Source organism: Pteronotus mesoamericanus, unplaced genomic scaffold, assembly GCF_021234165.1.
Source record: "Pteronotus mesoamericanus isolate MK-2021 breed Mesoamerican mustached bat unplaced genomic scaffold, CSHL_Meso_final contig_72, whole genome shotgun sequence".
NCBI classification, from domain to species: Eukaryota; Metazoa; Chordata; class Mammalia; order Chiroptera; family Mormoopidae; genus Pteronotus; species Pteronotus mesoamericanus.
In genome coordinates, this window is record NW_026555242.1 from 471,403 (window position 1) to 499,315 (window position 27,913).

General features: G+C 52.6%; 3 protein-coding genes across 5 annotated transcripts; 2 read left to right on the top strand and 1 right to left on the bottom strand.

Annotated features, from left to right (window-relative positions):
• The first annotated feature begins 1,891 nt into the window (after positions 1-1,891).
• Positions 1,892-11,398, top strand: PRSS36 (serine protease 36). Of its 2 annotated transcripts, XM_054582618.1 has the most exons (15): positions 1,892-1,928; positions 2,202-2,237; positions 2,458-2,490; positions 2,744-2,906; positions 3,269-3,549; positions 5,987-6,153; positions 7,696-7,945; positions 8,054-8,183; positions 8,531-8,787; positions 8,877-9,040; positions 9,427-9,664; positions 9,775-9,916; positions 10,178-10,443; positions 10,521-10,642; positions 10,911-11,398. In XM_054582618.1, exons 1-15 carry the CDS (start codon positions 1,892-1,894, stop codon positions 11,187-11,189), a joined length of 2,565 nt encoding a protein of 854 aa, XP_054438593.1. In that variant the 3' UTR covers positions 11,190-11,398. The 2 variants fall into 2 exon arrangements, with proteins under 2 accessions (XP_054438593.1, XP_054438594.1); XM_054582619.1 differs by lacking the exon at positions 10,521-10,642 and having other exon boundaries at positions 10,178-10,256.
• Positions 11,399-13,573: 2,175 nt separating this feature from the next.
• Positions 13,574-17,857, top strand: PRSS8 (serine protease 8). The gene is made up of 6 exons (XM_054582629.1): positions 13,574-13,884; positions 14,116-14,139; positions 15,784-15,946; positions 16,249-16,520; positions 16,607-16,773; positions 16,901-17,857. The coding sequence occupies exons 1-6, from the start codon at positions 13,800-13,802 to the stop codon at positions 17,210-17,212; spliced, it is 1,023 nt and encodes a 340-aa protein (XP_054438604.1). The 5' UTR covers positions 13,574-13,799; the 3' UTR covers positions 17,213-17,857.
• An 81-nt stretch (positions 17,858-17,938) lies between these two features.
• Positions 17,939-27,482, bottom strand: KAT8 (lysine acetyltransferase 8). Of its 2 annotated transcripts, none has more exons than XM_054582623.1 (11): positions 27,246-27,482; positions 25,849-25,923; positions 25,594-25,769; positions 22,097-22,150; positions 21,848-22,012; positions 21,005-21,094; positions 19,161-19,301; positions 18,970-19,063; positions 18,720-18,894; positions 18,369-18,523; positions 17,939-18,109 (listed from the first exon to the last, which is right to left on the bottom strand). In XM_054582623.1, the coding sequence occupies exons 1-11, from the start codon at positions 27,454-27,456 to the stop codon at positions 18,045-18,047; spliced, it is 1,401 nt and encodes a 466-aa protein (XP_054438598.1). In that variant the 5' UTR covers positions 27,457-27,482; the 3' UTR covers positions 17,939-18,044. The 2 variants fall into 2 exon arrangements, with proteins under 2 accessions (XP_054438598.1, XP_054438599.1); XM_054582624.1 differs by having other exon boundaries at positions 18,720-18,870; positions 27,246-27,481.
• Between the last annotated feature and the right edge of the window lie 431 nt (positions 27,483-27,913).

Consider the following 27,913-nt stretch of genomic DNA (forward strand, 5'->3'; position numbering starts at 1 on the left):
GATCGAATCCAGTCAATTGTTGGGTCCCTGGATTGACATTTTTTCCCTCCCATGTGACTTCTCATTTCCTCTCTTGCTTCCCTGGGATGTTATCTCCCAATAAAGCACATGCATATTTTGCCTAAGGAATAAAGTATTCCCTAGGGCATGTAGGCTTTGCCTCAGCCTCTGTTTTCTAGGGAAATTGGACTAGTAGAATATGATTATTTTATATTATTGGTAAGGAAGTAGATATATGTGTGGATATTCTTTGTTTGCCCTTTGTCAAACATACTCAAGAAGAGTCAGGAGGCTTTGCTAGAAAGAAATGGCAGAGATTTATTCAAGGGTCTGAGGGTTTGCAAACCAGAAATACTACTAAGGCAATACCCAGAGTGTTCCAAAGGAGAAAGAAGAGTCTTAGGGTTTTATTGGAAAAAACACATTTTTACGAAGAGTCAGTTCTGCATTCTTAGCCTTGAATTGGTCCAAGGCAGTACTCATCAGATGTCCAGTGGTCTAGACAATGGAATATTTTCTTTTTGAGACCATTCAGATGGTTAACCGAAGGCTTAGTGTATGTCCAGGGATTAACACACAACACACTGATGTGCATCCAGGTATTGATGCAAGACTGGAAAGTTCAAGAGCTTAAGTTCCCAAAGTCAGTCAAAACAAAAATTATCTTTTTCTTGTGCTTCGACCCACTTGAAGTTAATAATTGAGCAGCTTGACCACAGTGACTCATTTCATTTCTTCACTCTATTCCTCACCCTCCATTTTCATTCTCCACCCTTCTGCTTCCTGATCTGTTCCCCCAGAGAGTGGCATTTGTAGGCCACATGATGGGCTCCCTTGCTTCTGGTAGATTCCAGACACCAAAGGAGCTGGCCAGTGATCAGAGGGTAGGAGAAGATTGAGATGGGGATTTTTATTTCCCAGCTCCCTCCCTGCTGGGCCACAGGTTGATAGAGGTTGCATTCCACTGAAGGCACTCCTGTTGGCTGACCCTTGTCTACAGCCACAGCTCTCTCTCTTGGCCTCAGTAACTTCACCCTCTCTTGCCTCTTCAGGCAGGGATCTCCATTATTGCTAGCCCCAGGGTGCTTCTCCATCCCTTGCTGGTTTCCTTAACCCTGCTGTAAATAGCTCCTTCATTAAACTCTCCTCAATTCCTCTTTGAGATGTCATGTTTCTTAAGTGGGCTTGTACTGTTATACACTGAAGGGCTGAGTGACTTTCCCAAGGTCACACAAGGAGTAAATGACAGAACCCCTGAGAGTATTCATTCTAACACAGAGAAGGATGGAATCTTTTTCCGGTTTTGCCAGCTTGCCCAGCCCCCTCCCAGAATCTTGTACCTTGCCCAACCTGCCGGAATCTGTGATCCTTTTGTTGGGATGGGATTGTATTCCCTAGGGCTCCATTCCCTGACCTGGCCGCAACTTCAGTAACCAGAGCTGTGTGAGAAGCCAAAGCCACTGGGGTAGCCGCACCCCAAAGAGAGGTGCGGTCTCAGGTGAGGCAAGCCAATGAGGGGCCACCTTCCCTGTCCAAGAGCTACTGCTTACCTATAGCCCTGCCTCACTGACATTGGCCTCCCAGCCCCTGGCTATCCTCTCTGCCCTGCCCCACCCAACAGGTATCCTGGAACTAGGGCATCTGCCTCCCACCCCCACCCTTGGCCTCCAGAGATGTGACATGGGACAGGGCTCTGGGTTGGGCCTTCAGACTCCCTACTTCCCCCTTCCAACCCCAGATCTTCTCAGATTCCCAGAGATGGGCTCTAGCCAGGGAGGGTGGGGCTGCTCCTGGGATCATCAGGAGTCACCCACTGCCCAGACAGTGACAGAGCCGTGGCAAGGAGCAGACCTTCACTCATCTCTGTTCCTCCAGCTGACTCAAATGTGCCATGTTCCAGCACCTGCTTCTCCCTCTTGTGATCCTCGGTAACCTCAGGAGACAGAAGATGGCTGCAAGGGGCCTGGGTCCTACCATCTGAGCTAGAAAGCAGGACTCTTGAGCTCTGTTCAGGGAGCTGGGTGTCAGAAGAAGGGGAGGGGGGACCATCGGAAGAAAGAGGGAGTGAGGTGTCAGGAGGGAGAAAGGAGGCCTGGTTGCAGCGGGGGAGGAGTAGTTATAAAGCCCGGGAGGGAGGCAGTCAAGGAGGGCAGGTTTTATAAGAATAGGTCTCCAGCCTCCTCCTGCCTCCCTCTTTCCAGTCATCAGCCCCATCCCAGGAGCCTTCCAGGACTCAGGTAAGGCAGCTGGACTGGGGAAAGTCAAGTGCAAAGGCAAAGCAGATAGAAGGGGTAGCATGGGTGTTGGGGCGGCAGCGGCGGGTGTGGGGGGGCTGTTGCTGAGAGGGCAGGGAAAAGGAAGATGGGGGGTGGAAGATGGAGAAGGAAGATGAGGGCTGGGCAGTGTCAGGGGCTGGAAGTCTTCAATATCTTCCTCTCTCTTCCCTCTGACTCCCAGCTCTCAGTCCTACTCAAGAACCTGAAGATCTGGGTAAGAGGTGAATGGGAGCAGGGAGTGGGCTCAGATCTAAAAGGAGGTTAAGGCTGGCTTAGGCAGTGAGAGAGATGGAAATGACCAGAAACTTAGAAGTGCCTAGATATACTTTGCTCTTTGTTTGGGGTCGGGGAGAGTGGGAGGGGAGGACAAACTGAATGGGGTAGGGATGGGGCTTTATCCTGAGTTATCTGTGCCTCTGCGGTGAGGGACAGGGATGGAATATGACTTCCACGGTACCCCACTGCAGACTGTGGTCGCCCTGAGTCCTCTACCAGAATCGTGGGGGGCTCAGACGCACAGCCGGGCAGCTGGCCATGGCAGGTGAGCCTGCACCAGAATGGGGGCCACATCTGCGGGGGCTCACTCATCGCCCCTTCTTGGGTCCTCTCAGCTGCCCACTGTTTCGTAAAGTGAGTATTCACCCATGCCCAACTTTGACCCCGTGCACTCAGCTGATTTGGAGACTAGCTGACCCCGGCTGCCCTGCCTCCCTGCCCTACCCGGAGGCCAGATGCTCTGCGGAATATCCTGGTTCTGGGAGTGTTAATGGAGCTAAATATCCAAGTCTGAATTCCGTCGTTCCCATACCCCCAATCAACTGCCTCCACTCTACCTGAACTTCAGTCGCCCCAGCCCCCAAAGTGAACTCGACTCCGCCCCTCCTGGGTTCCTCACCGTCCCATCTCGTTCCAAATTCTGAGCCCCCACCCCCACGAGAATCTGCCCCACGTTAGGGTCAATCTAACCCTCTCCCGCCTCGGCCTTGGCAAAGCAACGGGACCTTGGAGCCCGCGGCCGAGTTTTCGGTACTGCTGGGCGTGCACTCCCAGGACGGGCCCCTGGACGCCGCGCACGTACGCGCAGTGGCGGCCATCCTGGTGCCGGACAACTACAGCAGCGTGGAACTGGGAGCCGACTTGGCCCTCCTGCGCCTGGCTTCGCCCGCCAGGCTGGGCCCCGCGGTACGGCCTGTCTGCCTGCCCCGCGCCTCACACCACTTCGCTCACGGAACGACCTGCTGGGCCACTGGCTGGGGGGACGTACAGGAGGCGGGTGAGCGAGATGGGTGCTGTGGGGGATTGGTTATCGGAGAGGTACAGCCTACAGAACGGTCGCCTGGGCGGGATCTCCGGGGCGGGTTAAAAAAAGGTGAGCCCCTAGGTGGGCGGGTCCAGGGGCGGGCCCTCGGGCGGAGGGGCCCCGGGGCGGGGGCTGGGGCGAGGTTTGCTGGGCCCAGACTAAGTGCCTTACCCAGCTCCAAACGCCATCCCGCCCAAGGGGTCTCAAGCTAAGACCTCCGATTCATAACCCCCATTCCCTCCTCACCACTCCTTCCAGTTTTGTCTTTCCTGGCTTTAGGATCAGACCAAAGTTCCCATCCCAGCTCTGCTACTTCAGACAAAGTACTACACCCAGTCCATTCCTTCCTCTGAAAACTGAGGAAAATAAGGCTCATTCCTCTGGGTCGCTGGGTGGATTAAATGGGAAAATCCATAAAGCTTATAACAGAATGACTAGCATAGCAGTAATTAATACATTTTAGATATTTTTCAGGGGTGTCCAACCCATGGGCCACACTAGAAGAAGAATTGTCTTGGGCCACACATTAAATACACAAACACTAATGAAACGTCATGAACAAAAAAAAAAAAAAAAGGTTCCAAGTAAATTTATGATTTTGTGTTGAGCTGCAGTCATAACCATCCTGGGCCCCATTCGGCCTGTGGGCCACGTGTTGGTCACCCCTGCCTAGGTGATCTGAGCACTAAAGCACAGCCCCTGATGCATAGCAGGTTTTCAGCAAACATCATTTTCTGCCCTCCTTCTCTCCCATCCCCCTTCCTCCTGTCTCCCTTCTTCCCATCCTATCCTCCCCCGACTCATCTCTCTACTCCCCCACCTTCTGTCTTCTCCCTACTCACTTTCATCGCTCTCATTCATTTAGTCCAGCTTTCATTTATTCAACAGATATTTTTTGAGCACCTTCTTGTGCCAGTCACTGTGTTAGGCATTGGTGATACACCAATGAACATAACAAGCAAAAATTTCTGCCTTCTCAGAGTTTGCATTCTAGTGGGTACACAATACTACTTACTTAGCTAAATAAGCACACACTTATGTTAGAAGGTATGGGGAGAAATAGATAACTTTTCCATTCTCCATCATCCCCATTATCCAGTGTTATCTTTTCATGTTAGCAAGGACCTCACAATAATTCCACATCTGTGGTCAGGCCCTTGCAATGCCCAGAGCTTTAGAAAGGATATTTGGAGGAGAGATGCCACAGCCTCGGCTTGCAGGGGCCCCATCAGGGCAGGATGTAATAAGGAAGGGTCAGTCTGAGCACCTAGGAAGTCTGTGTGGATGCGGACAGGCCATCCTGACAATGGACACCCACAGCAGGAGACTTCTGGTGAGGTTGTGTGAAGTCAGGACGTGAGCTGGCATTACAGGAAGGTGGGGGGAGATGGAGGCCATCCTGGAGACCCAGGTGAGGCATAGAAGGCAGAGAATAGTCAGGCTGCCAGGCTGAAGTGGAGGGGGCAGAGGCTGCAAAAGCTTCTGGGGCTGAACCATAAAGGCCTTAAGGTCAGACTGAGGGCCAGAGTACCCCACCAGCCGCAGGGATCCCCAGGACAATTCCTGAACTTCCCTGGTCGACTTCCCTCAAGCTGAGCCTCAGCCATCCCCTGACCTCCTAGGATTCTGTGTGGGGAGGGAAGGAGCTCTGTCCACACTCGCCCTTACCCTTTCTGGATCCTGAGACTTTGTCTCCATTAAGAGCAGGTTCACCTCAGGAAAGGATTGAGGCCTCAGGTTTAGACAGTGGGATCCATTTGATATTCCTTGGTAAGGTCAGAGCAGAGCTTTAAAAACATTTCTCTGGCATCAAAAAGTGAAGGGTGGGTTGGGAAACAACAGATCAGTGAGGAGGCTGGGCCAATCATCAAGGTCCAAGGTTATGCCTCCTGAACTAGGACAGTTGCAGTAAATATGCCAGGAGGTCACAAATGAGAGGTTTTCTGGACTTGGGAACTTATTGGGGAGGGAAGATTGAGACATGGATCAGGACTGACACCAGATTCCATACTTTGCAACTTGGTACAAGACCGCATGAAGTGTGTATGGCATCTTTGTTGAAAAGGGTACCCTCTCAGGACTAACACAGCCTATGTCAGGAAGCAGAGCTTAGTGGCTTTAGCCCCCATGTGAATCCTTTGTTCGCTGGGGACCTTTGTACAGTACAAACCCATACATGGCAGCTCTCACTGGGTACTTGATGGGGACATTCTTGAGGTGAGGATGTAGGAAGAAGGACAGAGAAGAGCAGGAAGAGAAGATGACTGGATTTGGATGTGGTGGACTGAAGTGCCATGAGGCATCTAGATAGAGATGTCCAGGAGGCAGCTGGAGAGGCCAAAGCTGAGCTCTCGGGAACAGGGGACTCCATGCCTGCCTCACAGCATTAGCTCTCTGGTCCTGTTCGCAGACCCTCTGCCTCTCCCCTGGGTGCTGCAAGAAGTGGAGCTAAGGCTGCTGGGAGAAGCTGCCTGTCAATGTCTCTACAGCCGGCCGGGCCCCTTCAACCTCACTTTTCAGCTATTGCCAGGGATGCTGTGTGCTGGCTACCCAGAGGGGCGCAGGGACACCTGCCAGGTGAGGGGAGGTCCCTGCACCTGCCTGACAAGACCAGGCAGAGCAGTAACCAATGGGAAGCAGTGTGAGAAACAGACAAATCCCATCTCTTTCATATCTCTGAGTCTTATCTGCAAAAGAGGATAAGATTGCCAATGGATGGGGTTGATGTGAAAATTATAAATGGATAGAACCTGAGGCTCAACAACTGTTATTTGTGGCAGTATAGTGCAGTGGTTAGGTGCCAGACTCTAGAGTGAGTCTGCCTGGTTTGAAGCTTGGCACCACCACTTATTAGCTGTGTGACCTCGGCCAAGATATTTAATCACCTTATGCCCAGACTTTCTCATCTGAAAGATGGAGATCATAGGGTGGTAATGATGATTAAATGAATTTGTATATGTAAGAATACTTAGAACAGTGTGTGGGCCTTAATAAGAGCAAAATAAGCATTAGCTATTAATATTATCATAATCCCACTTCCCAGCTCTCACTGGGTGCCTAATCGGGCCGTTCCTGAGATGAGAGTGTAGAAGAAGGACAGCATAGCACCTGCTAGTAGATACTCAATAAATAGTTATCTTTAAAAATGAATTAATCCTTCACAGAATGGAATTTTCCAGATAACCTGCTAAAGGCCAAAATACAGTATATTTTAATCATTTCTCCTACAAACCTTCCTCAAATGACACACGTTTTTCCAGTACTCAGATGCATAGTGGTAATGGAGATTCAAGCTAGATGGTCTTCAGGGTCCCTCCCAATTATGAGATTCCAGGACTTATGGACATAATCCTCTGCCGTCTTGAACAGGATTATGAGCAATTCAAATTCCTCTAGACCAGCAGTGTCCAACAGAACTTCCTACAGTGATGGAAATGTTCTGTATCTGCACTGTCCAGGATAGTAGTCACTAGCCACATTGTCTACTGAACATTTGAAAAACATTTGAAATGTGGCTTGTATAACTGAGGAGTTAAATTTTTAATTTTATTTAGTGTCTACCATATTAGACAGCATATTCTAGATGATTCTGAGCCTTCTTTGTGACCCTGTTCAGGTCGTAGAAATACCTGATCTGGACTACAGAGATGTCTTAGGGACAATGCCTCAAAGTTTTAGTGTCTGTTCACTGTGGTTCTTCCTCCTGTCTCTTCTTGCTGCTTTTAGATTTCCTATTTCTAACAGCTTCCTAAATGCTGGCATCTCTGATTTACTTTTAACAATTGGGTGAACTTAGAAATCCAAGACCGCATTTATTTGAACTAGTCATTGAACGGGAATCATTTGGCTGTGAGACCTTCAGCCTTCTCACATGGCTTTCAATGCATCAGTTTGGTGATCTTAGCTTGGCTGCTCATCACCAGCCTTTCTGCTTTACATGTCATTCTTCTGTCTAGAGTTGTAGGGAATACAGAAGCTGACACAGCCAAGGCAGGTTCCGAGGAGAAGGTGTCTGTATGGGGGGCCAACAAGAAGAGGTGTAGTAACTTTGGAACATGGCCCAGTATAAGCTGGTGGGTCCCTGGGCTGATCTGTTGACACTGAGTCATCTCTCATCAGGGAGACTCTGGGGGGCCCCTGGTCTGTGAGGAACGTGGACGATGGTTCCAGGCAGGAATCACCAGCTTTGGCTTTGGCTGTGGACGAAGGAACCGCCCTGGAGTCTTCACTGCTGTAGCTCCCTACGAGGCATGGATCCGGGAACAGGTGATGGGCTCAGAGCCCGGACCTGCCTTTCCCACCCAGTCCCAGGGCCCCCAATCAGGCCCCTGGGAGCCCATGGATGAGAATTGCACTATCGCCCTGCCAGGTGAGGGGGTAGGACCCCTGGATAACTGCTAAACATGGGATATTCAAGTTGGGGTGGAAAGTGCTGCAGGTTCAAGAGGCCCTCTGACCCAGGCCTCTCACCCCTCAGAGTGCGGGAAGGCCCAGAGGCCAGGGGCCTGGCCTTGGGAGGCTCAAGTGATAGTGCCAGGATCCAGACCCTGCCATGGGGCGTTGGTGTCTGAAAGCTGGGTCTTGGCGCCTGCCAGCTGCTTTCTGGAGTGAGTAAAACCCCGTATAGCAGACAGATTCATGCCCCTCCTCCAGTGGCCTGAGACAGTACTTACTTGGTCCCAGCCCTGGGGCGGGGGGGGGGGGTACCCCTCAGTCTGGAGTGGGGGTGAGATGGGGGAGGGGTCTCCTTGGGAGACGCAGGACCCAAATCGCAAAGCAGGGTCCTGGTCTATGTCGAGCGAGTAGAGAGGTAGTAGAAGTTGGAGCCAGAATTCAGTGCACAGTTCTCAGGCCGGGGAAACAGAATCCTAGCCTGGGTATATGGAGCCTAAGTCAGGGGTGAGCGGTTTCCAGGCCAGTGTGTTCCCACGTTCCCAGTTTCCTCATCCCCCAGCCGCAGCAGCTCAGACGGCCAGCCCCGCGACCTGGACAACTGGCGCGTGCTGCTCCCCTCGCGCCTGCGCGCAGAGCAGGTGACTCGCTTCGTGCCACACGAGAACGCTTCCTGGGACCACGCCTCGGACCTGGTGCTGCTGCAGCTGCGCGCGCCCGTGAACCTGAGCGTGGCCCAGCGGCCAGTGTGCCTACCTCACCCAGAACACTATTTCCTGCCCGGAAGCCGCTGCCGCCTGGCCCGCTGGGGCCGTGGCGGTGAGCAGGGGCCCAGGCACCCGGCAAGGGCGGGGAGGCGTGAGGCCCAACCTTGCTGCGCGCGGACTCCCCTCCCTTTTCTCTCCCAGAACCTGCGCCCGGCCCTAACACGCTACTTGAGGCGGAGCTGTTGAGCAGCTGGTGGTGTCACTGCTTGTACGGCCGCCAGGGGGCGACAGTACCGCTGCCGGGAGACCCACCGCAAGCGCTTTGCCCTGCCTACCAGGAGGAGGAGGAATCGGGCAGCTGCTGGGTTAGCGGCGGTGGCGGAGCCTGCGGGTCGGATTAGGACTCGGAAAGAGGCCTAGGAAAGAGGCCTAGGAAGTTGGGGGCGGAACAGGAGAGACCGAGCACGCTGGGGGCGGAGCCTGGCTCTGGGGGACTTTTGGGAGGGTCCTGAGGCAAGCTTTGGGCTCTTTCGGGCTTCCTCGCTCTCCTGAGTTTAATGGGAATCCTTATACAGGCTAGTAATGGAGCTTGACTTGCAGAAGTGGGATTTATGTCCGAGAAAGGAGGAATGTGGAGTCTGGGAAAGGCCCAGGATCTTTGATATCCTTTCATCAACTTATACACACACACACACACACACACACACACACACAAACGCAGTGGTTGATAACACACACTCTCTTGCTGCAGAACTACTCCAGTTGGAGCCTTTTGTGCCGGGAGGAGGGGACCTGGTTCCTGGCTGGAATCAGAGTCTTCTCCAGTGGCTGCCTACGTCCCAGAGCCTTCTACCCTCTTCAGACCCATGGCCCATGGATCAGCCATGTGACTCGGGGAGCCTACCTAGAGGACCAGCTGACCTGGGACTGGGGCCCTGAGGGGGAGGAGACTGAGACACAAACTTGTCCTCCCCACACAGAACGTGGTGGTGAGGAGCAGGCCTTTGGGGTTTAGTTCTTGGGGGTGCTTAAATCCATGGCAGGGGCATCAGGGGTCAGCTGGGAGACCTCCACTGAGGTGGTCACCTCCTCTCCCTAGCCTGTGGCCTGCGGCCAGAGCCCGCTCCAGTGGGGCTCCTGTGGCCGTGGCTGGCAGAGGTGCATGTGGCTGGTGATCACGTCTGCACTGGGATCCTCGTGGCCCCAGGCTGGATCTTGACTGCCACTCACTGTGTCCTCAGGTGGGTCTCACCCATCTCCTGGGCTGGAGGGGAAAATCGGGAGACAGGCCAAAGAACTCTTGAAATAGTGGGATATTCTCCCTTAAGGGCTCTTAGAGCACAGGAAAACTTTCTGTGAAGTGTTTTGAAATAGAAGAGAGATTAGGAAGGAGCAATGATAAAGGAGTTAGTGGAATGACTCTCCAAAGGGAAGGCCCTTACCAGCAAGGGGATGAGGGTGGAGGGTGGGCAGGAAGTAACATAGGGCCTTGTTTCCAACAGGCCAGGCTCCACAACAGTGCCTTATATTGAAGTGTACCTGGGCCGAACAGGGGCCAGCCCCCTCCCACAGGGCCACCAGGTATCCCGGTTGGTCATCAGCATCCGCCTACCCCGGCACCTGGGACTTCGGCCCCCCCTGGCCCTCCTAGAGCTGAGCTCGCGGGTGGAGCCCTCCCCTTCAGCCTTGTCCATCTGCCTTCACCCAGGGGGAATCCCCCTGGGGGGCAGCTGCTGGGTGTTGGGCTGGAAGGACCCTCAGGACCGAGGTGAGAGCCCTGGGTCCTGGGGGTGAGAAGTGATTGGAGGCCAGAATCCCTGGGACAACCCACTTTCCTCTCTCTAGTCCCTGTGGCTGCTGCTGTCTCCATCTTGACACCACGACTCTGTCACTGCCTCTATCAGGGTATTCTGCCCCCTGGGACTCTCTGTGTCCTGTATGCAGAGGGGCAGGAAGACAGGTGTGAGGTACAGGGGCCTGGGCATCCTGATCCAGGGAGGGGAAAGGCAGTACTGGGCAGCTGGGCCCTGGAGAGAAAACAGGGTTAAAATTCTTGGGTGCTGGGCCCCAAACGGGAAGAGGCAGTGCTTCCTGGTTGGACCTTGGAGAGCAACCAGGGGCCTGGATGCCTAAGGATGGAGACAGGCAGTACTTTGTAACTGGGCCCTAGAATAAGGTGCAGGGGACCAGGAGGAAAGGTAAGAGACCCTTTTGGCCTTGGCTTTTACTCTGCAGGTGACCTCAGCACCTCCGCTCCTGTGCCAGAGTGAGGGAGGCTCCTGGGTTCTCGTGGGCATGGCTGTTAGAGGGAGCCAGGAGCTGTTTGCCTCCATTGGCCCTGAAGAGGCCTGGATCTCCCAGACAGTGGGAGAGGCCCATTTCCTGCCCCCCAGTGGCTCCCCCTACTGGCCCCCTGAAGGCAGCAATCCCTGTCCCCTGGACATGGCTGGGGCCTCAGGCTTCCCTCCTATTGCTCTGTTCCTGCTGCTCCTGACCCCCTTAATCCAGGGCTGAGGGGTCTGAGTCCTGGACCACCTCTCCTTCTCCTTCCCTACCCCCTCCAGCCTTCCATTTCCCTTCCAGTGGGGTTGGAATGTGACTTAACCGGCTTTCAATCCCTTCGCCAGAACCTCCAGAGCTCCCCCACCCACCTAGACTGCAATGGCTTCAGATAATTGGCCTTCAGTGCCTGGATATTTTGTGCCCTGGAATCCTTGGGGGCAGCGGGAGTGGACAATAAAGTGTAAACAAAGACACATGGCCTTATGGAATTGCTGAGGGTAGGCTTGGGGGCTAGAGGGAAGCACGAGGGGTAGAGCCCCTCCCTCCTGGGCCTCTGTGAGTCAGGCCTTGGGCTCCCAGGAAATGTGTCCCTGATAACGTGGCAGCTGTCCCTCATTCCTGCCCAAGGGTGGGGGAGGTTGGGTGGCCAGCTGGGTGTGTGTCACATCCCCAGTGGGAATTATCCCTAGCACCTGCTGGCCACCTCAGCCCTAGCTTTGACCCTGCTACCCCTCTCCCCAGAGTAAGGACTGAGGATGAGGGTCATAGAAGGGTCCAGGACCCCAAGGATCCAGGATCTGTCTGCAATCTCCTATACTCACAGGGAGCCACTTCCCCACCTACGCACCCCGATGAATGATGTCCCAAAGTATACACCTCCAGTGTCCCCCGTACATACATGACATTTTGTACCCTTCAAGCGTCCACAGCTTTCACATCCTGCCCAGCGCTCCTAGGGTTTGAGTCCCCTCACCACTTCTTGGTTCACCTCCCGGCATGAATTCGAGCACGTTCCCTGCTAACTACTAAGTCATGGCACACCTAGGGTCTGAGGGGTAAGCCCATGAAGTGCTCCCTATGTAGTGGGGAACTACATGGACAACTCTGGCTGGGGGTCAGGAAAGGGTCATAGAAGTGATGTTTGAGCACAAAAAAAAGTAAATGGGGACCTATGGAGGGGAGGTGCCTGGGGTGGAAGCGAGCTGAGGAAGGTGGTAGAGGGGCCACCTCTGCGGCTGGAGTCAAATCTCTGGGTTGAATAGGCAGAGGATAGGGACGGAGACCTTTAAGGGCAGCTGGAAGTTCTCCCTGGGGGACAGAGGAGACAGGCAGAGGTCCTTAAAGGCCTAGGCTTATCTTTAGCTGCCGGATCCCAAATAGAATATTCCCCTGAATCTCCACAGGGACATACATCCCTATTTCCTCCCCGTACCCAGTGAGTAACCCACATGCCGTCCCCCACAAACATTTAATATACCCCACCTTTTACCCGAACACACTCACAGTGCCCAGTGTCTTGCCCCTCCTTCCCAGCTTAGACCCCTTCAGATTCAGCCTTCATCCTCTCACCCACTCCAGCCTCTAAGTCTTGGCTTAGAGGTCCAGACACCTAATCTATGGAAGGTAGGTGAGGAAGTAGGGCTCTGTTTTCCTGAACCTTGAAGCCAATACACATTTGCAACTGCCCACACAGACTCATAGGCTCACAGAGGAAGCACCCAACCCCTGACATAAATCACTCTGGGTCTTCTTTTCCTGAACTTGTGCCACCTGCGCCCTCCACCTAAAATGCTTCATTTGAACCACTCTTCCCCCACCTTCATCTTAACACCTTTTCATAATATCTGTAGGTCTCAGTTCTGAAGGCACTTCTTTGAGGAGCCCTTCTTGATGCTGGCCTATGTCAAGCTCCTGTAAATGGTTCCCAGAACCTCCATTAACCTTCCTGTATCACAGTTCCTAATTTGAAATTGTGCTATAATTGCTTGTGTGGTTATTTGAGTCAAGGTGTCATCCCTACTTCAGGGTGAGCTCAGGGAAGGCAGGGATGCTGTCTGTTTTGTCTCTTGTGCCTGGAACAGAGTAGGCACTCAGTAAATATTTGTAAGATGATTGGCACTGCCAGACACGCTCACCACAGCTCATCATACACAGATGAAGCTGCAGGATCTACAGAAGTGCCTGAAGTGGCCCTAGCTTGGGGCAGACCCAGGTGTCCTAGGCTCAGACACGGGGCCTAAGAAGGGAGGGGGGAGGAGCGTCTGTGGCTGAGCCAACCCCTGGGAGGCATAACTGGTGTGGGAGACCTGAAAGACCTAGGGCCAACAGCAGCCGGGTGGCCCTCCAGGGCGCTAGGCCATCGGACATTACAATTTCCAGCCTGGCCTGGGGCTGCTCTTTGTTTGATCACCGCCACCACCACCCCTGACCCCCCCACCCCCGGCATGCCTGCGCGCGCGCGCGCGCGCACCCCTCGGGGTCTGGGAGGATTCCAAGACTTTGGTGGAGAAAGAAGCTGGCAGAGATGAGTAGAGAGGGCGGGGCCAAGGGAGGGGCGGGCAGGTAGGTGCTTTTCTCTGAGGAGCTGTACTCTGGCAGTTTTCCGTGTAGCCGGGCAGTGCTGGAGACGTGTCCTCACCGAGGGCTGCGGATATTCGTCGTCTCCCCTTGAGCCTGCTCCCTGCCTTCAAAGCCAGCCTCGGACACCAGCGCCGATCTTCCCAGCACGGATTCCAACATCCCTTCCCTCCGGGCCCAACACCTGAATCTTGCCTTGGAAGCCAGCCCTCGGTCCTTTCCTTTGAGTGCCTGGTGTCTGCCCAGGGGCCCTCATCCTGGGCCATGGCCCAGAGGGCAGGCCTGGGGCCTGGGCAGCTGGAGGCTATGGCCATTCTGCTTTTGCTTGGATTATTCCCTTCCGGGTTGGGTGAGTGAGACCATGCGGGTAGGGGGTGTGGGAGAGGTGGTGCACAGGGGCCATGGTTTAACCCATCCCTGCAGCAGGTCCCTTATCCTGGGCTCAACAAGGCCCGGCTCCCTAGCTCTTCGGCTTTGGCTCCTAGGGGGAGAGGCAGTTCTCCAGAGAAGTGGCAAGTGCTGAGAAGTCTGGGAACTTGGTCTTCTCTGCTTACCCCTCCCTGTTTCTCTTGCCTTCCAGGAGCTGACGGGGCAGGGTCCGAAGGTGAGGCTTGAGGAAAGGGAAATGGGGGAGGGGAAAAAGAGGGAACACATTCAGATTCCCATGGAGTGTTTAATGCGTGCCTGTCAGTCTCTCTGCCAGACTGTCTCACCCCTCCCCCATAACTTTAAAAAATTTTTTACTTTATTGATTTGAGAGAGAGGGAAACATTTATTTGTTCCACTTATTTACGCATTCACTGGTTGCTTCTTGTATGTGCCCACACCAGGGGTTTAACCCACAGCCTCAGCATATTGAGGACGACCCTCTAACCAACTGAGCTATCAGTCCAGGGCCTCCCCTGTAATTGTTCTACTTAAGTCCCCCCAATAGCTCCGTGAGACAGGGATTGTATCCCTCGTTCTACAGATTAAAAACGAAACAAAACAAAAAAAAAAAAAAAAACAAGGTCCAGAGAAGTGACTTGCCCAAAGGCACACAGCCAGTACATGGCAGAGCTGGGATTTAAACCCAGGTCTCAGTCCAACCGTGGGGTGTTTTGAGGGAAAGAAACCCAGGGTCTCCCTTCTTCAAAGGCGCACCACCCCTGTCCGAGGCAAGGTATTCAGTCATGGCTTCACCACTTTACTAGCTGTGTGGTTGGCCAATCCCCTTCTAAAATGAAGTTGATTATGTTTATCTCCTGGGGCTGCATGGGGAGTCCAGAACCTAGACAAAGTGAAAGCCCCTTCAGGGCCTTGTATTGTTCTAAGTCACTAAATAGCAGCTATTGTCAGTATTACGAGGAGAGGAGGAGGAACAGAGGAGGAGGAGCCGGTTGGGCAGTTTTCTCTGCTCCTGGGAAGGTGACTTTGTGAAGGCAGTTGCGTCCTGTTTTCCTGTTCCAGCTAGCTTCAGCGGGGGTAGGGTGGCCTTCACACCATGGGAGCCCAGCTGTTCTGTTCCTTTGTTCAACACACACATCCATGACTCCCTCTTTGTGCCCAGCCCCATGCTGGGCACTGGGCACAGGGCACATGGGGCTCTGCGCTGATCCCTGCCGTTAGGGAGTGCGCAGGTTGGTGTGGTTGAAGCACAGAACAATCATGTGAAGCACAGGCCCTGGGAGCTCTGGGACACTGCCTGACTCAGTCAGCAGGTCAGGGAAGGCTAAGGAGGGGCAAATCGAAGTGTGCACAGCAAAGTAGGGATAAGGAAAGGTATTCTAGGCAATGACCTGGATAAGCCAAGATCTAAAAGTGAGTAAGTGTGTGGCCCCAGGTCTATAACAGGAAGTGTCCAGATGGATGGCCGGAGCAGATGGCAGGGTCATGGAAGATCTGGACTGTATCCTAAGGGCAGTATGAAACCAGGGAAGGACTTAAGCAGGACTCACCTGGCCAGATTTCTCATTCATAAAGGGCTTCAGACCTGGAAGGGGTGGACTGGATGGAAGGCAGGAAGGCCTAAGAGAAAGGAACTGTATGAGACCTGAATGAGGCAATAAATGGGTCAAGGATGATAAGGTGGCAAAACTGACCATGCCTGTTAAGCAGCGGGATGGGGACAAAGGGGTGGCTGGCTTCTATGAACTCACTTCCTAAGCTCCAAAACAGATCCGCTGGGCTTTATTGGGAGTGGCAGGGCTAAGGACATTATATGAGGGCTCCAGAAGGGCCTGACTCCTTCCCCTTCCTCCCTGGGCAGCCTTTTGCGGTGTGGCCTCCCAAGCACGCATCACAGGTGGTAACAGTGCAACCCCTGGCCAGTGGCCCTGGCAGGTCAGCATCATCTATGATGGCATCCACGTGTGTGGCGGTTCTCTCGTGTCTGATCAGTGGGTGCTGTCAGCTGCTCACTGCTTTCCAAGGTACCAAATGAGTTGGGGGCAATGTAGGGGAAGCCAAAGGTGGGCTGGAGGTCAAAGTTCAGGGGTCAGTCAGAGGTTGGGGTTCTTGGATTGGGTCTAGGGGTATCAATATAGCCTGAAAGAACAGTCAGGAGTGAAGACCAGAGGTCATATAGCTCACGGTATAAAACTAGGGCACAGTCTGGGTCCTGAAAAGTCCTTTGCCTGGGATCAGAATCTGGGGTTGGATGTGGAAAGGCAACAGGGATCAAGGAACCAGGACAGGTTTCCTGGGTCCCAGCCTTTACCCCGCCTGCTTGTAGGGAGCATCGCAAGGAAGAGTACGAGGTAAAGCTAGGGGCCTTCCAGCTGGGCTCCTATACCCCGACGGCTGAGGTCCGCACCGTGGCACACATCATTCCCCACGCCAGCTACCGCCATGAGGGCTCCCAGGGGGACATTGCGCTCCTCCGTCTCAGCAGCCCCATCATCTTCTCCCGCTACATCCGGCCCATCTGCCTCCCTGCAGCCAACGCCTCCTTCCCCAATGGCCTCCAATGTACTGTCACTGGATGGGGCCATGTGGCCCCCTCAGGTGAGGTGGGGCACTGAGGTCTAGAGGCACGGAGGGAGCCTGGCTCAGAGTAGGAGGCCCTCGCTAAGCATCTTTTGCCCCCACAGTGAGCCTCCAGGCCCCCAGGCAACTACAGCAACTTGAGGTGCCACTGATCAGCCGTGAAACATGTAACTGCTTGTACAACATCGACGCCAAGCCCAATGAGCCCCACTCTATCCAGCAAGACATGGTGTGTGCTGGCTATGTAGAGGGGGGCAAGGATGCCTGCCAGGTAAATGCAGGGAGGGGGTCCAGTGGAACAAATAAGACAAGTGCGTCTTGGGAAACGAGGGCTGGCATGGGTGACTGGAGGCCTGGGGGCCTGGTCCTGACAGCTGTTGTATGGCTTTTCTCCTCAGGGTGACTCTGGGGGCCCACTCTCCTGCCCTGTTGGGGGCCTCTGGTACCTGGCAGGCATTGTGAGCTGGGGTGATGCCTGTGGGGCCCCCAACAGACCTGGTGTGTACACGCTCACCTCCAGCTATGCCTCCTGGATTCACCACCATGTAGCACAGCTCCAGCCTCGGGTGGTGCCCCAAATCCAGGAGTCCCAGCCCGATATCAGCCTCTGCAGGAATCATCTGGCCTTCAACTCCACTCCAGGCCGGGGTTTGTTGGGGCCCATCCTTTTGCTGCCACTAGCCCTGACCCTGGGCCTCCTCCACCCATGATGAGAGCACTGAGCTACTCACCCCAGGAGCTGACCTTTGCTTCCAGGACTCAATATTGTACCCAAGGACAGATGCCCATTCCCAGGAATGGACCTGGCCGCTCCTTGACATTGTTTGGGCATTTGAGTCACTTCTTCCTCCCAGGGTGCTGTGGGAGTTCAGGGCACCATAATGACCTTTGAGCCCACTTCCCTGGGCTTGTTCTTTGGGACTACAACCCAAAGGCAGGAGTTTCACTGCCTGTGGTACTGGCTAGAACTTCCGGCCACCTGCTGTTCACAAGCCTATTGGTTGGGCTCCTATGGAGCCCCCAAGGAGCCTTAGCTAAGAAATTGTGCCCTGGCTCTTATGTTTCTAGAAAAGTGGGCAATTGCTCTCTGATTGCTGCTGAAGGGCTGGCTCCAGTGCCCAACCTGTTCTGCCTGATGAGCCCCCACCGCTTCACTCTCTTGCTGTCTTCTGGGCTGGGGCTGCCTCTGAGCAGCATGTTTTTAAAGACAGAAAAGTCCAAGTCTTGCCCATTGGCTGCCATGTCCCCCTTGACCCCGATCCCTGGACTCCGGAGGACTGAGCCCCCACCGGAACTGGGCTTGGGCTTGGATCTGGGGTGGAGGGTAGACGGAGCAAGGAGGAGTAAAACGTTTTGAGCACAACTGGCTGTGTGTGTGACGTGCGATGAAGAACATCAGCTCTTGGCCTCTTCCTCCTACCTCCAAAGTCTAGAGCCACTGGCAGAACTTACTTTATTTTAAAAAATGATGCAACAGGCTGTACATATTTACAGGCTAGAGGGGCAAGGAGTTGCAGGTCCAGCAGCAGAGGCACAGGTCTCTCACTTCTTGGAAAGTTTGACTTGCTTGTGCTTGGGGGGTGCCCACTTCAGGCAGACAGAGTCCACTGTGGGGAGAAGAGGCATGAGAGAGGCAGGGCTGGGCCTCTGGGCCCAGGCCAGGTTTCACTTCTAGGTGAGAACAAGGGCAGATTGAGTCCTGGGGAGGGGGCAGGGAAGCACAAGGATGAGCAGCCTGCCCCAGGCTTCAGTTCTGAGAGCTGGTCAGACTGGTTTAGGATCATGTGACAGCAAAAAGGAAGCTGTGGCTCCCAGTAGTCCTTACACCTGCCCACTACCACACACCTTTGGTAGCCCCCCACCTACCTGTTATGGGTGGTTTTTTATACTGAGCACTTTTGAGGTGTTCCTCTACCAGCTTGGGTGTGACACAGATGACATGCTGGCCTTTCCAGTACTTGACCATGTTGAGGGACTGTAGTGTGCTGATGATGTCATTCTGGGTGATGCTGGTCATCTGGCTGTAGAAAGGGATTGGAGCAGATGTTGGGAGACTTCCCGTGTGGGGTCTGGCTGAGACAGCAATGGGGACAAGGAGACAAGATCATGGCCAATCTTAGAAGAACCCTTCCCTCTTGGAGAATTTCAGGAAGCCTCCTTTGTGAGGTCCTTGATGGACAGCATGCCTGTGACAGGGTTCGGGACCAGGGTCCTCACCTAAGGTCTTTGATGGACAGTGTGCCACGGAAGTCACGCAGAATCTCCAGCAGGACCCAAGACCAGTAGCTGCGGTAGCTGAGCTTGCCCAGGTCGGACAGTGGCTTCTCAGGGGAGCCTACTGTGCTCTCTAGCTTGGATAGCTCATAACCTGGCAGTGGGAGAAATAAGGGTCCTGCAAACCTCCCTTACCCTGGCACTCTATCCCCACCACAGGTGCCCCTTCCTGGACAGAACAGGAGCTACTCACTGAAAGCAATGAGGAACTTTCCATAGCCACGGCGCTGGTAGGGAGGTAGGGTCAGGATGCAGGCCACATTGTTCCCATCTGGAGACTCTTTCTCCTGCGGCGGGGAGAGGTCGGGACCTCTGGGGAAGCTCAGCCCTTATTTCAGTTCATACTCACTGCCCTCCCTCAACCTTGGCTTTCTGACCCAGTACCTTAGAGAAGTAGCCAACGATGTGGGCCCCCTGCCTGTCCACCTCAGTCAAGATGTAAAAGACGAAGGGCTCCACGTCGAAGTACAATGTCTTGTGGTCCAGAAAAAGCTTGGCCAGCAGACACAGGTTCTGACAGTATATCTGAAGGGTGGGAGTGGAGGAAACAGGCTCAGGAAGCAAGTACAATGAGCCCACTGAAACTTGGGCAGGAGCTCCAGAGGGCTCTGATCCAGAGGGCTCTGATCCAGAGGGCTCTGATCCGACGAGACAGAGCTTATTTTACAGATGAAGAAACCAAGGCACAGAGGCGCTAGGTAACTGGCTCGAGCATCACACAGCTAGGGGACTCGAGTCCAGGTCAGCCTGGCTCTAGAGGACTCCAGAGGGCTCCCATCTGTCCTTGCTCTGCAAGGACCAGGCTCGACAGAACAGCCAGTGCCGGACCGGTGAGAAGTGGCTCGCCACCAGAACAATAGCACAGGATTTCCGCATACGAGTACACCTGCGCAGTTCAAACCTGTGTTGTTCAAGGCTATGTCCTCAGCACCTAACACAAAGCTAAGCATGAAGCTTGGTTACTGTTAAAATATTTGCTGAATGCCTCAAGCCTGACTCTGAAACCTGAACAGTCTACCCTCTTGGCCATACTCGTTTGCTGAGACTCTCCTGCTGCAGGACCAGACACCCACCCAGGGCAGAAACCAACATCAGGAGGAACAACGGGACCTTAGGGTTGGCTTCACGGCACAGATCAAGGGTCCCTCTGGTGTATGACACCTTTTGTATTCACTCTCATCTGACACAGGCTGGGCCGTGTGAGCCCAGCATGTCTGGTCCCATTTACTTGAAAGAAAACCAAGGCTCTGGGAGGGGAAGTGCTTGCCCAAGACCTCAAAGCTGGCAGAAGGTAGAGCCAGCAAAATACCCTTGGCTCCTGTTAGAGCCCCTTCTGCTACTCCCCCTGTTGATGCTCAAGAGGGCAGAGCAGCAGGCAAGGGCCAGGCTCACAGTGAACATTCCTTCACCAAGATATTTATCACAAGGCTGACGACAAGCCACAACAGGTCACCAGTAATAACAAAGGCCCATTACTAAGCACCTACTGGATGCCAGGCACCATGCTAAGTATGTGACATTGCTATCTCAGTTATTCCACTAACAATCCTATTAGGTAAATATTATCATGACTCCTGTCTTATAGATGAGGAAACAGGAAAAAAACATTAAGTAACTTGTCTAAGGTCACCTAAGAAGTGACGGGGTGATTTGAAGCCAGGAGTCACTCGGAAGCCTGCCCTCTTCACCTTATACTCTCAACTGCCCTTCCACAGGAAATGGGGACATTTGATGAAACCTTCCCAGACTGACCAGGCAAAGGCCAGGTTCTCAGTAACAGTGAAGCAGATGCCAAATGCCCCACCCTGGCCCACTGAAGTCTTTTTGCCACGAACAAGGAATTCAGCCATCAGAGCCACAGAGCTCTCTGGCAGGAAATCTTACACAAAGCCGGTCTCTCCCAGGGAAAGACATAGCCCTTCTAGAAACAGTCACAAGCATGACAATCTCCATCCAGGTTCCAGATGGCCCACACCTAAACTACCCCAACAGGAGAAAAGTCCTCAGGGAAAGAACAAAAACTGTCCCCAAGACTGGCACCAAAGCCCATGTGTTTACTAGGCACCAGCCACAGGCCAAGCGCTAGACTAAGCATGATCCCGCAGGCCTTTGCCTGGGTGGGCTGTTCACCCTAAGGTTGGTCTCTACCCTTCGATGGCAGTGAACACTGTCCAGGAGATGCCACGGCTTCGCCCACCTCCCCGAAGCACCTTGGTCACCCAGCTCACCTTGTGGTCTTTGCCATCCACCTCATACACAGAGATGTTGCTCTTGCGATAGATCTCCTTTCCTGGGGGCTGCCGCCACTGACACTGGCCCTGGGAGTGGGGATGGACAGACAGACGCTTAAGGCCCTGAGGTTCTCTGCCAGCTGCCCTTCATCCTGTCCCGTGTGCCTTGCAGCAAATCTCTGCTTCTCTGTTTCCCTATGAGCAGATCCTGGGCTAGTACTTCACCCACATCAAGTAACCCTCCCAACCACAAGATGAGACAGAGCTTATTTTACAGATGAAGAAACCAAGGCACAGAGGCGCTAGGTAACTGGCTCGAGCATCACACAACTAGGGGACTCGAGTCCAGGTCAGCCTGGCTCTAGAGGACTCCACAGGGCTCTGATCCATGACGACGGTGTTTCCTAAACTGCATACAGTTTCCTCAGATTCCACCCTTTGGGAAACGCCCTGCTGCATGGATGATGAGAGGCCTCCACCCTGGCATCTCCCATGTACCGATGCCTCCCATCTGTCCACACCTTCCAGTCCTATTGCCTAGGGACTGTGCTTGCTTCTGCTTTTGCACTGAGGAAACTGGCACCAAGCTGGCTTTGATACACATGTGGTGAAGGGCAAGGGACCCAAGCAAGGGGTAAGAGTAGGGATTACTGTCCCCATTCCACAGAAGAGGAAACAGGTCTGCGGAGGGGCAAACTGGCCTAAGTCACTCCAGCAAAGACAGAGCCAGGCACGAATCAGGTCCCTCAACCCACAGGCAGCTTTTCCTTGTCCTCCATTCCTCTGAAACCATCTCTGCCTCCCAGTGCTGCAGTCTCAGCACCCTCCCAGTGGCCTCACCAGGTGGAAACGGTAGCTCTTCTCATACTTCATGTACTTGAGGCAGTACTCGCAGAGCCAGAGCTTGGGCTGTTTTCCATAATCTTCGGGAAACGGTGAGAAGTACCAGGCATCAATTTCATAGTTCCCGATGTGGATCTTGTCCACATACTTCACTTTGGTGATCTGTGGAGGGCAGTGGATGGCTCAGTCAAAATAGAGAGAGCAGGGGTAGGGGGAGCCTGCAGTTAGAATCCCTGCCCCGCTTACCGCCTCATGTTCCTTTTCCAAGGCTGCTGTTGTGGGGTCCATCTCTGCGTAGGTCTAGGCAAGGACAGAGCAGTGGACAGAGGTGAACAGAAATGGTGGTCAGGATGTCCTTCCCCTGTCCCAGAATCCATCCACAGTGCTTCCCATCTATCTTCCAGACCTCACATCCTGAATGACAATAACCATAGGAGTAGCTAACTTGTTTTACCTGGTTCTGAAACAGGCTTGTCCAAGCTCTTCTCCTGTCTGTCTGAGCACCCATATATCCCAGACATCCCTGACACCCAAGTTTGAACCTTCTGCCAGATGAACAGGGCAAGGATCAAGAGGCCTGGTTATAGTCCTTTAGTTGATAACAGCTTCAGCTTTACAATGGGATCGATCCAGTTCAGCCAAATTTGTGAAATAATGGATCTTATCTCCCACACTCGTGGCAGAAACTGTTGCCGACTCCCCAATATGCCTGGACCTCATTCCTGAACACCTGAGGAACTGCCTGCCCATGGGACTGCTCCCAGAATTCCTTCCCACAGGCATTCAGACTCCACAAAATGTCCACAAAGGAACTCATTCTTTCCTCCATGTAAACGTGTTCCTCCTCCTGGGTTCCCATCTCAATGGGTGCATCATGGTCCAAATGCCTAAGACCAATAATGGGCCTGTCTTAAGATTCCTGCCTCTCTCGGCCTGGCACTTGATTAATGGCCAAGTCCTGTCAACTCTACTTCCTTGAAATTTTGGAACTGGTTCCTCTCTGGAATTCTCTTCTCTGTCCTACTCCAAATAGCCACTGCCACCATATCAGGTCCGGAAAAATGACTAGGTCTCCTTAGATTCACAGCCTCCAGCCTCAGCCCCTTCAAACCTACACTGCTACCAACCCTTCTTTTTCCACGCTTTGTGCCTTTGCACACAGAAGATCCTTCCACCTCAATACCCTTTCTTATCCTACTGCTGCCAGAAAATGCTTACTCACCCTTAAACAGAGGGTGAGCCAGGTGAGTGCATGACAAGGCAGCACTCTGTAAGCTATCCGCTGTAATTGTTTTTACTATGCTCTTTCCTGTCCCCGAAGGCCCAGCATCATTCCCATCCCCTCTAGAATACCAGATTGGACTCTTCCGATGCAGAATATACCTCCCCCTTTCCAAGTCAGGAATGCAGTAACTAAAAACAATAACCTCTAATTGCCCTGCCTGGCTTCCCCTATTTTCCAAGTTCTTAGGAGGGACTAAGAGTCATAACACACTCACAGCACATCGTGTTCCTAGACCAGACTCTGAAGGAGGAACTAAGTACACCCTGACAATGGAGTGGGGACCCAAGAAGGCCTATGACCTATACCAGAGTAGACAGTAGCCTTGGCCTGTAGCTGAGAAGGAAGAAAGGTGTCAACGTTTTACTCAGAAGCCCCTTCCGCAAAGCACTTTGCCAATACGGTTGTATATACACAACACTCATTTCCATTTTATGGAGAAGTAAACAGGCAGGGAGAGGTGAGATCATTTGCCCTTGGGGATAAGCCACCTGCCATTATTCCAAGTGCCAAGCACTCCACAGGCATTATTTCATTTAGTCCTCATGATAAGCCTTAGACAAGATTGCTCATTATCTGCACTGCACAAAAGAGGAAACTGAGGCACAAAGAGGTGAGGTCACTTGCCCGAGGTCACAGAAAAGGTACTCAGCACAGTTGAGCGTAGGCCCTTGGTATGCCCAACTCCCAAGTGTAAGCCCTGTAAAGATGAGGGAAGGAAGATTTTCCTCCTCATATACCACCTTAAAACACATTTCCTAACTCTCACAAAACACAATCCTCTGCTGCAAATGCGTTAAGGAACTACAGAAACACTACTTTTCTTAACTGCTGCCATTTATTTAGAATTAAAATGAATTAGCTTCTGAAGAATCTTGCTGCTTGTTAACTCCATGATTATCCATTCTTTGATTTTTATCGCCACTGGCCCACTGTCACCCACCTGGCTGACTGCTGGTGCACACACACACTGAGACTTAACTGGCCAGTGCCAGTTCATTGAGGAACTGAGAGAACCTAGACTTGTGCTGTCCAATAGAGTAGCCACTAGACATTAAATAAATAAAATTTAATTCTTAGTACTAAACTCATTTCAAATTCTTAATAGCCACATGTGGCTACTGGCTACTCTATTGGACAGTGCAGATATAAACATCTCTATTCATCACAGGAAGTTCAATTGGACAGTGCTGCCTTAGACCCTGAGGGGTCTTTCTAGTTCAGGAAATCACAAACCACAGTAGGATGTGCAATTAGCACTGTAAATTAGTTAATGTTTATGTATATACACATATGTATTTGTATGTGAAATAAAAACTTCTCAAAATAATATTTACCTTTAATAAAGTTCAATGCATGCTGGTATTTTCTAGTTTATCTTATTTTTTTCCTTCCATTTTGAAAATTTAAATGTTGGTCAGAACCCAATGAACGAATGTGGTAATCTATTAACAGCTGTGCCCACAGGCGACAAGCACTACTGGAAAGCACATGAGCACTTAGAACAAATTGCATTAGTCAAAACTAATGAAAGTCTGTGTGCCTTGAAAGCTCAGTAAATCCAGTTCTCCTCCATTCCCCATTTCACAAATCAAGAAACTGAGGCTCAGAGTGAGAGAAAAGTAACCCACCAGGGGCAGGTGGCTTGATGAAAAGAACCCAGGTTTTAGAAATAAGTGGCCCGAGTGTCTAGAATGTGTCAAAATCATGGTTAAGGATTGGTGCCCTGAAGTAGGACAACGGCAAATCTAATTCCTGACTGGGCTTCAATGGAAAAACCTATCCGTATTTCCATTATAAACTGTGGGCCACAAGCCAATAAATGTTTGTTATTATTCTAATTCCAGCCCACCCTTTTAATAGCTGTGTGACCTTAGGTATGTTACCTAACCTCTCTGAGCCTGTTTCCTCATCTACAAAAAATATATACAGTGTGGGGGAAAAGTAGGTTTACCGTTGTATGTGAAACACAGAGTTTACCCTTGTATTATTATTAGTTATTGTCTTATTTTCCATACAAACAACTATAAACCTACTTTTGTCCCGTGGTATTAACTGTTAAGGAGGATTTAATGAGTTTTTACACGTACAGTACTCAACATGGTTCTGAGCAATAGCAAGTGCTCAATTATCATTTATTCTTTTCCCTTTGAACTTCACATTGGTTCGTCTGACATGGCACAACTAATAGGAGACAAAACAGGCTACTGGTTCAGGAGGCCTGAGTTCCAGTCCCAGCTGTGCCATTTCCTTGCTCTGAGACCGTAGCCAAGCCCTTGCCCTCTCTGAACCTCAGAGTTCTCATCGGGGACGAGTACATGAGAAAAAGTGGGTTAAGTCTCTGACACACTGTAGGAGCTTAAGAAATGGGAGCTATTGTGGTTCAGGCACTGGGACCCAAAGGAGTTGGCAGAGGCACATGAGCCTCCTAGGGCTGTAGGGAAGGGGAGAGAGCCCGGACCTTCTGCACATGGTTGATCTCATCATGCTTGCGCTTTTGGTTGCGAGTGATCTTGCGCTCAGGCTGCTCAGCCAGCTCGCTCAGGTACTTTTCTGAGTTCTTCTGCACAGCATCCTTCACTGTCTTGGTCAGCGCCAGCCGGTTCTTGTCTACCCATTCGTCTAGTCGCCGGTTAACTGCGAGGATGTGCCATGAGAGCGCTGCCCTTCCACCCTTCTCCCCCCGCCCCAGGCCCAAATACCCCAAGTCACTCACAGCCCACATAGTGTACATAGAATTCCTCCCGGCCCTCCTGATCATTCACTCGAGACTGGATCACTTCAGCAGAATCTGTGAAGGATAAAGGATAGGATCATCAGGAAGGCAGAGTGGAACACTGAGAGGTTGTTTCCAGATTTCACAGATAAGCTAACCTCACCTGTCCACATCTGCCACTCAACTCAATCACTGCCTGTGAGGTACACCAGGTTGAGAGTGTTGTTCTTATTTTACCTTTGAGAAAACTGAGGCTTACCCATGCTCACAGACTTTAACAGCTAATACTTAACTGAGCTTAAATCTGACTCAAACTCAATATTTGGTTTACTATATTTAGTCGTTTACTTGCTCAGAGGTCATGAGGGCTGGTTCTGGAGTCAGACAGTGTGGGTTTATATATAATTCCAGCTCCCCATTTCCTAGCTATTTTAACTGAGCAAGTTATTTTCTTTCTGAGCCTCAGTTTCTTCATCTGTAAAATCACCAACTTCAAAGGATAAGTTAATGCCTCTAAAGCTTTTAGTAGAGTGACTGACAACTAGCAGACCATTCAGTAAAAGAGGAGGGGAACCACTGCGTGTCTGGCCCTATGCTGCGTTGTTGCTGGAGGGCATGACAATGAATCACAAGCAGCCCTGCCCTCCAGAAGTTCCCACTTTGATAGGGGCGGACACAGACAGACAAGGACAAGAATGTTACTATAACCATTGCTGAGGTATGAACATTGCCAAAACATACAGAAGGGAATGATTCACTTTGTCTGAAGGGACTCAGGAATGGCATCACAGTGGGATTCGGTGTTAAACGAATGAGTAAGGAGCTGATCAGGTAAGCAAGGAGAAAGGGAAGAAAGAGCATTCCAAGCAGAGGGCACAGGAGGCCAAAGGTCTTCAAAGGTTATAGTGTGGTCTGGTCTGGTAACGGTCTTTGCTAGGGGTGGCTAGAAACCAGAGGGGTCACAAAGATGAATGCCATTCTATGCAATTAAGAGGGGAGGAGAGATGGGAAGGGGAGGGGAGGGGAGGAGAGATGGGGAGGGGAGGGGAGGGGAGCGTGGGAAGGGAAAGGTCCTTTTGGAGGTCTGGGAGATCCTCTCCGCAAGCGGCTGTAGTGGACAAGGGGAAGGGGAAGTCGCAGAGAGAGGAAAGACCGGTAAGGAAGCAAGGTTAACGAGAGAATGTAACCTAAGGCTGGGCAAGGGAAGTGGGATGGAAGCTCTATATAGACAAGAATTTGGTGACAAATCCCTCACTGGCTAGGTTTGCAAAACGTCCCCAAACTCCGCGTTCTTTCCCCAAGCCCCGCCCCTCACTACTCCCAGCCCTTCAAGGAACCAACTCGGCCCGGACCCCGCCCTGTAAACACCGCCCTCTGGCCCTGGACTCCGCCCTCACGCCAGGTGCTATCCGGCCGTCGGCACAGGTAAGTCTCTCCGATCTCCACGGTGACTTCCGGCTCGCCGCGCGCCGGGGTCTGCGGAGAGATGCGACCCGGGGATGGGGCGGTCCCCTCAACCGCCGCATTCTCCCCGGGCCCGGGCTCGCCCTCCCCGGCTACCCCTGAGGTCGCCGCCGCCACCGCAGCGGCTGCTCCCTGGGCCGCCATCGCTGTAGTGGAAATGACGCCAGAATTCAGCGCCGTGCAGCGCTTTTGGCTCCGGGTCAGCCTAGGGTGGTGGAGGCCGCAGCTGCTTTAGGGGGTGGGGTCTGCTGTGTGGCAAATTCCCATTGGCTCGTGTGGCCGTCTCCGCGGTGTCAGGACAAGCTCGAGGTTTCCCGTGCCAGCTGCCCTGGAGTTCATTTCTTTCCGAATGGAAGAATGGTTGCGTCCTAGAGCTGAAGAGACTTTCTTGATGTGATGATTCAGCTTGATCTTTTTAAAGGCCCTGGTGCCTGAGGCCGCCAAGAAGTGCCAATTCTCAGGGGGCGCTGTTTCCACTTTAACCGGGCGGAGCCAGAACAGCCTTCCTGGCTGCCCGATTTTAGGACTGTGAGCCTGGATTTAACACTCACCCCTGCACCGCCACTTTGGCCAGCCTTATACCGATCATCTCTTTTTTGAA

What these genes read in the sequence shown, in the direction of transcription:
- PRSS8 (XM_054582629.1), top strand. Translation starts at nt 13,800, where the DNA reads ATGGCCCAGAGGGCAGGCCTGGGGCCTGGGCAGCTGGAGGCTATGGCC. An exon ending in TGACGGGGCAGGGTCCGAAG is followed by an intron (nt 14,140 to 15,783) that starts GTGAGGCTTGAG and finishes CTCCCTGGGCAG; the next exon opens with CCTTTTGCGGTGTGGCCTCC. An exon ending in GCTGCTCACTGCTTTCCAAG is followed by an intron (nt 15,947 to 16,248) that starts GTACCAAATGAG and finishes GCCTGCTTGTAG; the next exon opens with GGAGCATCGCAAGGAAGAGT.
- KAT8 (XM_054582623.1), bottom strand. Translation starts at nt 27,456, where the DNA reads ATGGCGGCCCAGGGAGCAGCCGCTGCGGTGGCGGCGGCGACCTCAGGG. An exon ending in CTATGTACACTATGTGGGCT is followed by an intron (nt 25,770 to 25,848) that starts GTGAGTGACTTG and finishes ACATCCTCGCAG; the next exon opens with TTAACCGGCGACTAGACGAA. An exon ending in TCGTTGGCTACTTCTCTAAG is followed by an intron (nt 19,064 to 19,160) that starts GTACTGGGTCAG and finishes TCCCCGCCGCAG; the next exon opens with GAGAAAGAGTCTCCAGATGG.
- PRSS36 (XM_054582618.1), top strand. Translation starts at nt 1,892, where the DNA reads ATGTTCCAGCACCTGCTTCTCCCTCTTGTGATCCTCG. An exon ending in TCCCCACACAGAACGTGGTG is followed by an intron (nt 9,665 to 9,774) that starts GTGAGGAGCAGG and finishes TCCTCTCCCTAG; the next exon opens with CCTGTGGCCTGCGGCCAGAG. An exon ending in GCCACTCACTGTGTCCTCAG is followed by an intron (nt 9,917 to 10,177) that starts GTGGGTCTCACC and finishes TGTTTCCAACAG; the next exon opens with GCCAGGCTCCACAACAGTGC.